Here is a 13,795-nt window from a genome sequence, read left to right on the forward strand (position 1 = left end):
GGGCAAGTTTACACAGCGCACACGCAATTTACGGAGCTACTGCTCCGTGAATCGCGGGTAGCGCAGTAAATTTGCGGGGGAGCAGGGCAAAAACGCTGCCCTGCGCCTCCGCAAATAAGGGGCAAATGTACCTGAATCCGGGCCACTGTGTGTAAAACGAAACTGGATTGGTGCTGAGGAGTTTTAAAAAAAGTATCACTGCCCTCTATTGGCTCTCTGTACATCAGAGAACCAGGAAACAACAGCAAAAACAAAACTAAACTGCAGGCACATTATATGATTGGTTTTTATCTTTTTTTAATCATTTTTAAAAGGGAATCCGTTTACTATTATGTCTCTATACCCTGTAAACAGTCATTTCAGCTAAAAAATGTTTTTCCTTTAGTGACCCTTTAAGTGCTTGTATCCCATTGTTCTATTGTTTCTGTCTGCCTTGAGAGCAAAGGATTATAGGATGTATATGTGTATGTGGATTAGCTGCTAGAAGGGAGGGGGGATTTCTCCTGCAGCCCTTCCTAAAGGCTGTCCGTGTGTCATGTTGCTGAATGTAGTTTACCCCACCCTGTGTTGTTATGCAAAGAGGGGGAGGGGGGTTTGTCCCCTGAGTGTATATCTCTTTGTGCCTGCGTTGATTAAACAGTCTTATGTTTTTTTTATCACACTACACGGATGTCTCAACAAGTCACTGGGTGGGCTAAGGCAGGGTTGACAAATTTGCTTGGAATCTAGGAGCCAGCTAAAAAAGTTAGGAGCCAGAAAACGCGCCCCGTCCCGACGAGCTTGCGCGCAGAAGCGAACACATACGTGAGCAGCGACCGCATATGTAAACGGTGTTCAAACCACACATGTGAGGTATCGCCGCCATTGGTAGAGCGAGAGCAATAATTCTAGCCCTAGACCTCCTCTGTAACTCAAAACATGCAACCTGTAGAATTTTTTAAATGTCGCCTATGGAGATTTTAAAGGGTAAAAGTTTGTCGCCATTCCACGAGCGGACATAATTTTGAAGCGTGACATGTTGGGTATCAATTTACTCTGCGTTATTATCTTTCATAATATAAAAAAATGGGGATAACTTTACTGTTGTCTTATTTTTTAATTAAAAAAAGTGTAATTTTTTCCCAAAAAAGTGCGCTTGTAAGACCGCTGCGCAAATACGGCGTGACAGAAAGTATTGCAACGATCGCCATTTTATTCTCTAGGGTGTTAGGATAAAAAATATATATAATGTTTGGGGGTTCTAATTAGAGGGAAGAAGATGGCAGTCAAAATAGTGAAAAATTACATTAGAATGGCTGTTTAAGGCCGGGTACACACGAACAAACATGTACGGTGAAAGCGGTCCGTCGGACCGTTTTCACCGTACATGTCTGCCAGAGGGCTTCTGTACGATGGTTGTACACACCATCGTACAGAAGTCCGCGCGTAAACAATACGCGGGGCGTGTCCGCGTCGTCGCCGCGACGATGACGCGGCGATGACGCGGAGACGTGGGCGGGCCTGCCATTTAAAGGCTTCCACGCATGCGTCAAAGTCATTCGACGCATGCGAGGGACGGCGGGCGCCTGGACATGTACGGTAGGTCTGTACTGACGACCGTACATGTCCGAGCGGGCAGGATTCCAGCGGACGGTTTTAAAACACGTCCAGGAATATTTGCCCGCTGGGAAAAGGCCCGGCGGGCAAATGTTTGCTGGAATTCGGCCCGCTCGCGCCCACACACGACCGAACATGTATGCTGAAACTGGCCCGCGGACCAGTTTCAGCATACATGTTTGGTCGTGTGTACGGGGCCTTACTTGTAATGCTTAACTTGTAATACCAACGGCCACCACCAGATGGCACCAGCTTACACATCTGGTGGTAATAACTTTTTTTTTGCCCCCCTTCCAAGCCAAGTCGCCAGGACCCTATTTCTAGTTGCCATGGCGACCTGGCGCCCGGGATTTGTCGAGCCCTGGGCTAAGGGGTCTTGGATCTTGCTGGTACCAGGCGAGGAAAGCTTATCCGGCAGACATACTCCTCTTGAGTACAGAGTCCGTCATAAGCTCCAAATACAACTGAATGACAGCCTTCTGGTCCTGTGTGCTGTGTGAAGAGGGAGGGGGGGGGGGGGTGTCCCTTCTTTTCAATTAGCTCTCAGAGCTCTCCTCCCCTTTTTTTCGGAATGTTGAACTTTGTAAACTCTGGACTTTGAACGGATGTAGAGAAGGCAATACAGCAGATAAACAGGTAGGCCCGGATTCACAAAGCACTTACGCCGACGTATCTCGAGATACGCCGCGTAAGTGTAAATATGCGCCGTCGTATTTATGCGCCGTGCCCACAAAACTAGATACGCCTGAAAATAGGCTTCCTACGACCAACGTAACTTGCCTACGCCATCGTATCGTGGGCGCATATTTACGCTGGGCGCATTTGCCACTCCCATTGATTTTCTATGCACATATGCAAATGAGGGAGATACGCCGATTCACGAACGTACTTGCGCCCGGCGCATAATATACGCAGTTTGCTTAAGTCCGGCGTAAAGTTATTCCCCATATAGGAGGCGCAAGTCATGCAAAGGTATGGACCAGGGAACACAGCCGTCGTATTTTACGTCGTTTACGTAGTACGTGAATATGGCTAGGCGTAGGTTACGTTCACGTCGTAGGCAGTGATTCGACGTATCTTAGGCAGTTGTTTCGACATGATTCTGAGCATGCGCACAGGGATGCGGCCACGGGACGGCGCATGCGCCGTTCATTTTAAGTACTTCTATGGCGCTTGCCCCATCATTTGCATGGGGTCACGCCTCATTAGCATGGCTCACGCCCACTTCCACCTACACTGGCTTACGCCAAGGAAACCCAGCGTAGATTTAAGAGCGAGTGGGAGCAAGTGCTTTGTGAATACTGTGCTTGCCTCTCTGCGCTGCGTCGGCGTAGCATATATTCGATACGCTACGCCGGCATAAATATGCGCCAATGTATGTGAATCCGGGCCGTCCAATTTATGTAGGAGGATTTGTTTCACCTCTGTGTATCACTTGAGGCTAAGCACTTCACTGGGTATATGGAAGGGTTTACAGCAACTTTAAAGTATTTCTAAAGCCAAAAGTTTTTTTGTTTTTTTGGAATAGTGAAAAGGATAAAACACATTGTTGTCATTAACTATGGAGAAGAAAAAAATACGTATTACTGTATCACACAGATTGTTTAGATCTCTTTCTTGTGGAACTGGCTCCTGTGGATATATAAGTACAAATAAATTGCAAATGATAAGTTACCATGCCAACATCTGCCAGGAGCTTGCAAAATTCTATATGAGATTTTCCCATGCAAGCCGCATGGAGAGAGAAGCGAGTGAGGTTCGTGATATGAAGCTAATGTAATGATTAAGGTTCAGTAGTGTGCATTACTTTTACTGGATAGTAGCCAAGCTCTAGAAAAAGACTTATCTCTTGTCGCTGAGAATATGAGCATTTCCACCCAATATTTTATAAATACATATAAATTAAATATTTTAAATAATCATTAGGCTATTAAAATGTGATCTTTGAAAACTAGATTGAACCCTTACCTTCTAATGTAGTCAGGTGGAAAAAAAAAATGTATGTGTTTTTTTTTTAACAAGTTAGCCCCCATTCACACCTAGGCGTTTTGTCGCCTGTAGTGTGACGCCGCTGCCGCCCTGAGACGCCAGAGGGATGATTTAACATTGCCCTCTATGGAGATGGTTCACATCTCCACGCCGAACGCCTGCCGCCTGAAAAAAAGTCCCGGACCTTTTTTTCAGGCGGCTTTCGGCGTTCGGCATAGGAGATGGGAACCATCTTCATAGGGGGACAATCTAGGGGCACATCTAGGCGGACAATCGCGGCGACAAAACGCCGCTATTTGTCGCCGCAATTCGCTGGACAAAACGCCGCGATTTTGTCTGCCTAGATGTGAATGCAGCCTAAAAGTGTTCCCGTTGGATTGGAGTATGTGTAGGAGAAGAGAGCAGAGGGTATGAAAGACAGTAGGAGAGAAATGCAGAATATGACAATGAGTGGTATGCATGAAAGAGGAGTGCAGAGGATATGACAGGGCAGTATGTGTAGGAGAGGAGTGCGGAGGGTATAACAGTGAGCAGATGGTGCAGGAAAGGAGTTTGGAGGATAAGACAGGGGCAGTTTGTGTAGGAGAAAAGTGCAGAGGATATGACAGTGGGTAATATGTGTTGGAAAGGATTGCAGAGCATATGGTGGAGGTAGTATGTTCCAAGTAGGACTGCAGAGGGTATGAGGACGCAAAATGTGCAGGAGAGAGGTGTGAAGTGTATGACAGTGGGTAGTATGTACAGGAGAAGAGTGCAGAGGGTATGGCCACGGGCAGTATGTACAGGAGAGGAGTGCTGAGGGTATGGCAGTGGGCAGTATGTACAGAAGAGGAGCAAGGGGCGCTTCCATTGATTTACGCGTCTAATATGCAAATGACCAAGATACGCCGATTCACAAACGTACTTGCGCCCGTCGCATGAGCATACGCCGTTTACGTAAGGCGTACGTCCGGCATAAAGATAAACCACCAAATAGGAGGCGCAGCCAATGCAAAGGTATGGACGACGGAACAGACGTCGGATTTTACGTCGTTTACGTAAGTCGTACGTGAATGGGGCTGGGCGTAGGTTACGTTCACGTCGTTGCCATTGAGCCGTCGTATCTTAGGGCGGAAATTCGACGTGATTCTGAGCATGCGTGCGCATGCGCCGTTCGTTCGGCGCTTCATTTACATTGGGTCACGATTCATTTTAAGGATCCCAGGCTGGGTGCCGTTCGATTGGGGGGTCGGCTTGAGGAGAATTTGGAGGCAGGTTGTCCAACAGGGTTTGAATGAACCAATTGGGGATCTGGTGACGGGAATGTTGACAGGTACGTTGTGCTGTCATCTGGTGACCTGTGCTAAAACCTACTGGGAGGATTCGCTCCATTTATCCATCTAGCTCACTTAATGTAATTGGCCCGTGGCAGAGGCCCTAGAGCCAGGTCTGTGAGAGAGATCTGTTCTTCCCAGCAAATCCAAAGTGACACCTCGGCTGCCAGGCTTGTGAGAGGGGTCTGTCCGGGGGCACTTCACCCACTCCAACTAGAGTGGCGACGAATAACAATTTGGTACTCTATTGAGCAAGTACTGCTCAATTAATATCTGGGCCTGACACTGCAAGGTTCTCCCTTTTCTTCATAAACCTGCTCTTCCCATTTAATGTTGATGTTGGCCGTGTTTGGCCAGGAAATAAAGCATTGGAAAACCTTTATTCACTGTCTGGACCTTCGCTCACTGCTTTGTTCTCCAACTGCACCCATACGCCACATTAAGGTAACTCAATATGCCGATCCCAATAAACAAATCAGCGGCTCCTGCGGGGGTAGCGCTACACCAGTCTTTCTCCTTTTACATATGAGTTGCCTACTGTTTTTTTTAATAAGCTTGTGTTTTTCTGTAATATTGCACTTAGTTGATGCTCACTTGTATTATTTTTCCTTTTTAAAAGGTATAACTGGCAAGGATGGCACCTCTCAGAACCCTGTCAGCCAGTTGCTTTTGATGGTCCTTACAATAGCTTCTAGGGTAGGGTGACCAGACTTTCCCGGTTTCCCCCAGACAGTCCCCGGATTGTGGACACTGTCCCCGGACCAAGTCTGTCCCGGGTTTGTCCCCGGATTGGATTTGAACAGGGGCTGGGGCAATTTCAAAGACAGTCAGTGCAGAATTAAAAAAATATATATCTGAATTACTCAGCCCTGCCCCGCTGCTCCTACTAGCTCCTTTCTGATGATCATGTGCTGGTTGGAGTGGAGTAATTATTTCTTCAGTTTCAGGTGCATGCCCATTCAGCTCCACTTGAATGTTCTTCTGCCTTGGCTCAAGTCCTGGCCAGTTGCCTGCTTGCTCATCTCCTTGCCTTCTCTGGCGGAGTAATCTTTCGAGTGGTGCCAAATTCGAGTGGCATGCCACGGCCCATAATTCACTGCGGCATTGCTGGCTGATGATTGGCCAAGCATGCACTATGACCCACATGCTTGGCCAATTACAGCGCGCAAAAAACGGAGAGCAATAATTGGCCAAAGCCAGAGTTCTAAATGTTCTAAATGTTCGCGCGAACGCTCGGTCCGTTCGAAGGTTCTGGTGCGAACCGATTACTAGTAAAATTTGAAAAATCTGGTCACCTTATTCTAGGGTGACTTTATGGACTAGAATAGACGGAGCACCATAGAACCTCAATGATTTCATAAGAAGGAAGGAGGACTATTGCTGGTCACTACTACACCACCCATAAAGGGATTCCACCTTTCTTGAGAGAGTCAATCCATCTAAATGTCATATATTAGTGATAGGCAGAACCTGGTAAAAGAAATTGGACCCTGTCTTCCTATTTGCCAAGATACACCAGTGAGAGCTCCTAGCCATAATTCTTGACTTTCCTTCATTTCACCTCAGATGTCTAGATGCTCTTGTACACCTTAGCATGTTATGGTTCTCCCTCCTCCTTAATAAAAATCCAACTGATACAGTTCATAGCCTTTATCATGGCCAAGGGGGTGTGCTCCCACTCCAGCTTTGGGAGTATTGTCCCCAACGCTGTATCATGGCCCAGGCCTAGGGCAGCACTTTACCGGGGGGCAGCACAAAAAGAGTCCACGCCGGCTTGCCCTATACTGTTAGGCAAATTAGTCTAGAGCCCCCATAAAGCGGTCGCACTGCTTCCGGTATGCGGGCGGCCGGCATTTTGCATCTGTGGGGGGGGGGGGGGGGGCAGCTTCTAATTTTAACTGTCCTATCATCCTGGACCACAAACCTTCATCACTGTGCTATATGTTTTCTGCTGCATGGTTATATCCTCTTAGTCCTCTCCATAAAATTATCAGAAATTGGTGCTTAAAGTAGAACTATAGGAAACACTTTTTCTTTCATTTTGGATAGAGTAAGGGAGGGTTATAGCCCCAGTCAGTTTATTTTTTACCATCCCTGTCCCATTGCAGAGATTTCCCTTCCCTTCCTGCCCCATACCCAAACAGGAAGTGAGAGGAAATCTATGCAAATTAAGGGAATACATTGCCCCCCCCCCCCAGGCCCTCACAACTAGTGTCCCCACTCGAAAATTTCAGAGCGGGTCTTAAACAACAATGGGCGTGACCTTGACAGGAAGGGGTGGGTCATATTTAAATTAGGGGGTGCATGAGTTTAGTCAGGCCTAAAACAGCACAAAATGTAAATACACTACTGATTGTCCCTCTAATGCCAACTGCAATAAACATGAAAATTATCATCTCCCTGTCCCATAACTATAATGCCAAATATCTAACCTCCTTGTGAATGTGAAGAAATGTCTGCTAGGCAATTCACTTACCTTGTCATCAGGCTCAATACTGCTGTTAAAGAAGCAGGCTTTCAGATATGGAGGTGAGTGAAGACTCCAACCATTACTAGTGCAGTTCCTGCTGATGGCAACTGTCAATAGCAGAAAGAAAAGTGGTTGAGTTAACATATGTACCGGTATATCATTATCTTCTCTTATATACTGTATCCTATTATGTACAATATGGGTTATGGCCAAGGCTTTTTTTCTCAAAGAATAGGTGCAGGAACTCCCACTTTCTGAGTCACCCCTTTTCTCCACCCCTACCCACCTCCCAGTATTGACCTTTATTGAGAATACAGAACCAAGGGCCAGATTCATGTACTTTTACGGCGGCACAACGTATCCCGTTTACGTTACACCGCCGCAAGTTTTCAGCGTAAGTGCTTGATTCACAAAGCACTTGCCTGTAAACTTGCGGCGGCGTAGCGTAAAGCCGTCCGGCGCAAGCCCGCCTAATTCAAATGGGGCGTGTACTTTAACATGGGCTTTCTAATTTTACATCACCTAAATAGCAATCGCAACTTTACGATGGGAAAAGCCGACTAGTGACGACGTAAGAGAATGCGACGAACGCGCGTACCTTCGTGGATCGCCGTAAACAGCTAATTAGCATACCCGACGCGGAAAACAACGCAAACTCCACCCAGCGGGCGCCGAAGTATTGCATCCTAAGATCCGAAGGCGTACGAAGCCGTACGCCTGTCGGATCTTAGCCAAATGCCGTCGTATCTTTGTTTGAGAATCCCAAATAAAGATACGACGCGGCAAATTTTAAAGTACGCCGGAGTATCAGCAGATACACCGGCGTACTTTTTCTGTGAATCTGGCCCCAAGTATCTTTTTTTGGTGCCAAGTAATTTGTATGGAATTTGTTAATGATAAACAACAAAAAGCAGTAAAATAGATCTGTGATGGGAGTAACTTTGGGCGGGGGGCATAGAACCCATCTTACCATAGAGAGCTTTCCAGGCCCCTCTTATGCGTAAGTTACCCTGTGTCTATTAGGGGCACAGGCAACGCTGAATCCTGGCCTAAGCCAACAAGGCCCAGGCCTAGGGCAGCCATTTGCAGGGGGGCAGCACGGAAAGAGTCCCCACCGTCTTGCGCTACACTGTTAGTGTAACGCAAGTTGCTTCAAATTTTGACTGTCCTATCATCCTGGACCACAAACCTCACTGTGCTATATGTTTTCTGCTACACCATTGGCATTAGTATATCTTAGTCCTCTCCATAAAATGATCAGAAATTGGTGCTTAAAGTAGAACTGTAGGCAACCATTTTTAGTAAGGGAGGGTTATTGCCACTGTCAGTTGAATTTTTACCGTCCCTGTCCCATTGCAGAGATTTCCCTTCACTTCCTGCACCATAGCCAAACAGGAAGTGAGAGGAAATCTATGCAAATTAAGGAAATCCAATGCCCCTGGCCCTAAAAACTAGTGTCCCCACTTGAAAATGTCTAAAACAGAAAGGGGTGTGGCCTTGACAGGAAGGGTGGGTCATATTTAAATTAGGGGGTGCACGAGTTTAGTCAGGCCTAGGGCAGCACAAAACCTAAATACACTACTGGGCACAGGATGACCTGAGAAGCCCAGTCTTGTTTGCCTAACTAGACTCCAAGTAAAACCACACCAGACTCAGCATTTTACCTCAGGTATCCTGGGTCTTATATGTGTGGTTTGTGTTGAAAGAATGAAGAGGCTCTTTCACTGGGCACAGTGTCATTTATGAACAATAACCCTCAAGAAATATATTAAGATAAATAATTCCACCTTTCAGACTGCTAGAATATTGTAAGAGTGTTTCATGGACCATTGTTTTGAGTGTTTCATGGACCATTGGGTGTTGCTATGTGTTTACTGTTAAGTGGCTATATCCCATTGTTCTTTTGTTTCTGTCTGCCTTGGGAGCAACCTATTATGGGATGTATATGTGGATTAGTTTCTAGAGGGGGAATTTCTCCTGCAGCCCTTCCTAAAAACTGTATGTGTGTCATATTATGGAATGTAGTTTACCCCACCCTGTGCATTATGCAAAGAAGGGGGATGTCCCCTGAGGCCTTGTACAGACGAGCAGACATGTCCGATGAAAACGGTCCACGGACCGTTTTCATCGGACATGTCTGCTGGCAGGTTTTGGTCTGATGTGTGTACACACCATCAGACCAAAATCCCCGCGGACAGAGAACGCGGTGACGTAGAAGACACCGAAGTTCTCTGACACGGGAGTTCAATGCTTCCACGCATTCGTCGAATCAATTCGACGCATGTGCGGGATTTCGGGCCAGCGGACATGTCCGATGAGTTGTACTAACCATCGGATATGTCCGACGGACAGGCTCCTAGCGGACAAGTTTCTTAGCATGCTAAGAAACTTTTGTCCGCTGGAAACATGTCCGCTAGGCCGGAAAACTGTCCGGTAGGCCCTACACACGGTCAGACATATCCGCGGAAACTGGTCCGACGGACCAGTTTCAGCGGACATGTTCGGTCGTGTGTACAAGGCCTGAGTGTATATTTCCTTGTACCTGTGTTTGAATAAACAGTCTTATGTTTTCCACCACCCTACACCGATGTCTCGACAAATGACTGGGTGGGCTAATGGATCTTGGATCGTGCTGGTACCAGGCAAGGGAAGCTTATACGGCAGACATACTCCTCTTGAGTACAGGGTCCATCACGGGATCCCCTGCAGCCAGCAAAAATAGACCCTCAGCAACAATAGACCCCCCCCCCCAAAGACAATGGGCTACCAACAACAAATTACCCCCAGCACAACAAAAGAACCCCCTAGCAACAACAGATCTTCCTACAGCCAGCATTAGCAGACCCTCCAGCAGCCATCAATAATAGACCCTGACCCCCTCAACAGTAGATCTCTCCCAGCAACAACTGACTCCCAGCAACACAAGACCCACCCCTGGTAACAATAGTTCCCTCACTAGCACCAATATACTTCCCCAGCAACAATAGACCCCCCCCCCCTAGCAAAATAGGTCCCCTCTAGCTACAATAGATCCCCCAGCAGTCAGCCTCAGTAGACACTTCAGCACACCCCAGCACCTCTTGCCAATACATTCATTCAGTGCTAAAGGTGCCGGTGCTGAAAAAATACCCCTGGTTACGGCCAACGTACCTACATTACAAATAAAAGTGTAAGGCAGGCCATACATTGTGCACTTTTCTTTTCTTCAACAATGGGTTGAAGGAAAGAAAATTGCTTAATTCCTCCATCAACACAGTAAAAAATCTTCCTTACTCAAAAATCTGTATGTGCATTGGCAGACATATAGGGGCTGATTTACTAAAACTGGAAAGTGCAATATCTGGTGCAGTTGCGCATAGTATCTTGGATAGGTGATGTGCTGTCTGTGATTGCTGATTGTTTGGGGTGAGTCAGATCTTCATTTGATTGGATGTGATTACATGGACTACACATATATTGGAGTGGGCTGCAGTGGAGAGACACCCCAGACGATGTGCTTTTGACCACGAAACGCGTCGGGAGGACTCCACTGTCGCCCCATTTACATGCAAGAGCTCTTTTACTTCCAGCCAAATGTAAGTTTGTTAGCTGTGAATAAACACGTATTTTTTCTTTTATACGGAGTTACGCTATGTGGCCACTTCTCTTTATTTTTCTCTATGCACCACTAACACACTGAGCCAATTGGTTTTGGGATACCAACATCAGTATAGCTTCCGGCTTACTCCTGGGGACCTATTCCATATAAGGACCTACCCACCAGTTGGACCTACGCTTCCTGCCAAGGATTGCTGTTTGACAACCGTCATATAAAGCCTTGACTGACCTCTTTTGGCATATGCCACCAGTGGTCAACAAGTTCCGGTAAGCCTGCACTTTTTCCGGTGATGAGATTGTCACGTTAAAGGAGTCACGCTTTTTCTATTTATTCACCTTTTCACTTGAATGACTTGTGGATGTTGATGAACTTTGCTACATACCTCGGATCATCACACTTAGGAGTTTTTGTTGGACTTTGTTTTTATGTTTGATACCACCTTAGGTGCATCAGTTCACGTGCCAGTTGGCACTGTTGTCACCCCTCGTTACAGAGGAATCTCACATGTTTCACAATTTGTGTCTAACATTTATTAATGTTATATGTGTTTTATTTTTTACTATACACATTTTTTGGTATTTTGATATTCATTTATTAATTTTAGCGCTACACATACGTATTTTTTTGGTTGTTTTGCTTTTTTGAATAAGCCGTGTCAGCAGCTACCATTTACGCACACCTGGCAGCGCAGGGTATCCACTCTCTTTCAGTTGCGCATAGTAGCCAATCAGCTTCTAACTTCAGTTTGTTCAATTAAGCTTTGGCAAAAAAACACCTGGAAGCTGATTTGCGTCTATGCAGAGCTGCACCTGATTTTTCACTCTCCAGTTTTAGTAAATCAGCCACATACAGTCTGTGCAGCTACACAGGGACCTTCTGGAACAATGTCAGATGGGTACTGGAATCCTTCCCACTGTCACAGATTTACAGCCCAACTCCGTGACTACGGCACAACATATGGCAGAATACATTTTTGCCTAAATTTATGAAGAAATTTGTTACAGCACTAAAAAAAAACTCAGTGGTGATCAAATACCATCAAAAGAAAGCTCTATTTGTGGGGAAAAAATCAAAAACAGAAAAAGTGATTCCACACCACCTAGGTAATAACATAATGAATATAAAAAAGTGTATCGCTATCCAAACAGCTAAATCATGTGCTCAAATCAAAATTACTACTTTTAAAACTCTTCAATTAGTGGGTTTTCCCCTGTATCCTCAGGCAGATATGATAAAAGTCCAAACACATTAAATTAGATCAATATATAATAGTCCAAAAAAAATCTTCTATGAATAGTGCCAACAATATTCTGTGAATATGCTGCCCTGTTCCATAAAACATGTGACACGCTACCCAGTGAGTCCGCTCAGCTCTGTACTGGACCTCACAGCTTCCTCAGAGGTCAAAACAGCTTTTCTATAATAGATACATCCAGGGTCGGGACAAGGGGTGAGCAGAACAGGCGGGTGCCCTGGGTGCAATAAGTATTGTAGGGATTGGGGTGCCGCAAGTTCCTTCTACTATAAGGCTGACAGGACTAATGACAGCGGCACTGCTACTTCTGTGAGCCCAGCGCTGGAAGCGGCAAGAGAGAGCAGAGAGGAGGTGCGGGCTGTGCTCTCTCTTTCTCCTCCTCATAGGCTTGCACCTAATGAAACCAGCATTACACATTAAACATTCCAGCTCACCTCCCTCCTCCAAATGTGCAACGTGGTGGCATGATCAGTAGGTACCACTCCTTTATGCGTTACGCCCCAAATAGAGCTTCCTCAGTATATGGTGAGCCGTCTAGACTAGGGTTGTCCCGATACCGATACTAGTATCGCTATCGGGACCGTTACCAAGCATTTTCCTGAGTACTTGTACTCGGGAAAAACTCTCCGATACTTTACCCGATACCTGACTTTCCCTGTATCCTCCTCCAGTTCCCCTATCCGTTCTGCTCTCTCCCTCTATGCTCCTGTGTCCCCCCTCCGTGCCGCTGCCGTTCTGCTCTCCCCCTCCGTGCCGCTGCTGTCCTCCATTCTGCTCTCCCCCTCCATGCCGCTGCTGTTCTGCTCTCCCACTCCGTGCCGCTGCTGTCCTCCGTTCTGCTCTCCCCCTCCATGCTCCGTGTCCCCGCTCCGTGCCGCTGCCTTTCTGCTCTTCCTCTCCGTGCCACTGCCATTCTGCTCTCCCCTTCCGTGCCGCTGCTGTCCTCCGTTCTGCTCTCCCCCTCCGTGCTGCTGCCGTTCTGCTCTCCCCCTCCATGCTCCGTGCCGCTGCTGTCCTCCGTTCTGCTCTCCCCCTCCATGCTCTGTGTCCCCCTTCATGTCCTCCTCTGCCCCCTCTGTCAGGATGGAGAGCGGCGGTAGGAGCCGCTAAACACGGCTCCTACCTTTTCCGAATGAACATAGTCAGTGATCACTGACTCTGTCCATTCATATAACTGAGCATTGTAAACTGTGTAAATAGAGGAGCCTCTGTCTCCTGTCCATTCATTTCCAGTGCAGCTGAGAAAGGGACTGGGGAACCTGTGTCCTTAGTCCCTTGCTCTGTCTCAAAGGTGGGATGTCAGAGGCCTGTTAAGACCCCTGATATCTCACGAAAGCCCCCCCCAAAAAATAGCAATAAATAATAAAAAAATTGAATTGTAAAAATGAATACATATTAAAATAAAAAAACACACTGACACATCCACCCCACCGCCCCCCCCCCCCCCCCAGAAAGCATTGTAAAAAAAAATAAAAAAAATAGTGAAAAATTAAAATTGTCAAAAAAAAAAAAAAATACTAACACATGACATAAAAAAAAAAAAGTATCGATATCGGTAAGTACTTGAAAAAAAG

The 13,795-nt window shown here is 46.5% G+C and overlaps 1 protein-coding gene across 2 annotated transcripts in view; it reads right to left on the reverse strand.

Moving 5' to 3' along the window:
* The window catches only part of LOC120918305 (vasoactive intestinal polypeptide receptor-like), a 140,336-nt gene that overhangs the window by 84,159 nt on the left and 42,382 nt on the right, over positions 1–13,795 (reverse strand). For both annotated transcript variants that reach the window (XM_040329821.1, XM_040329820.1), the window contains exon 4: positions 7,375–7,475. In XM_040329821.1, coding sequence (XP_040185755.1) covers positions 7,375–7,475 — 101 coding nt within the window. The remainder of the gene's footprint in view (positions 1–7,374; positions 7,476–13,795) is intronic.

Source organism: Rana temporaria, chromosome 12 (genome assembly GCF_905171775.1).
Source record: "Rana temporaria chromosome 12, aRanTem1.1, whole genome shotgun sequence".
NCBI classification, from domain to species: Eukaryota; Metazoa; Chordata; class Amphibia; order Anura; family Ranidae; genus Rana; species Rana temporaria.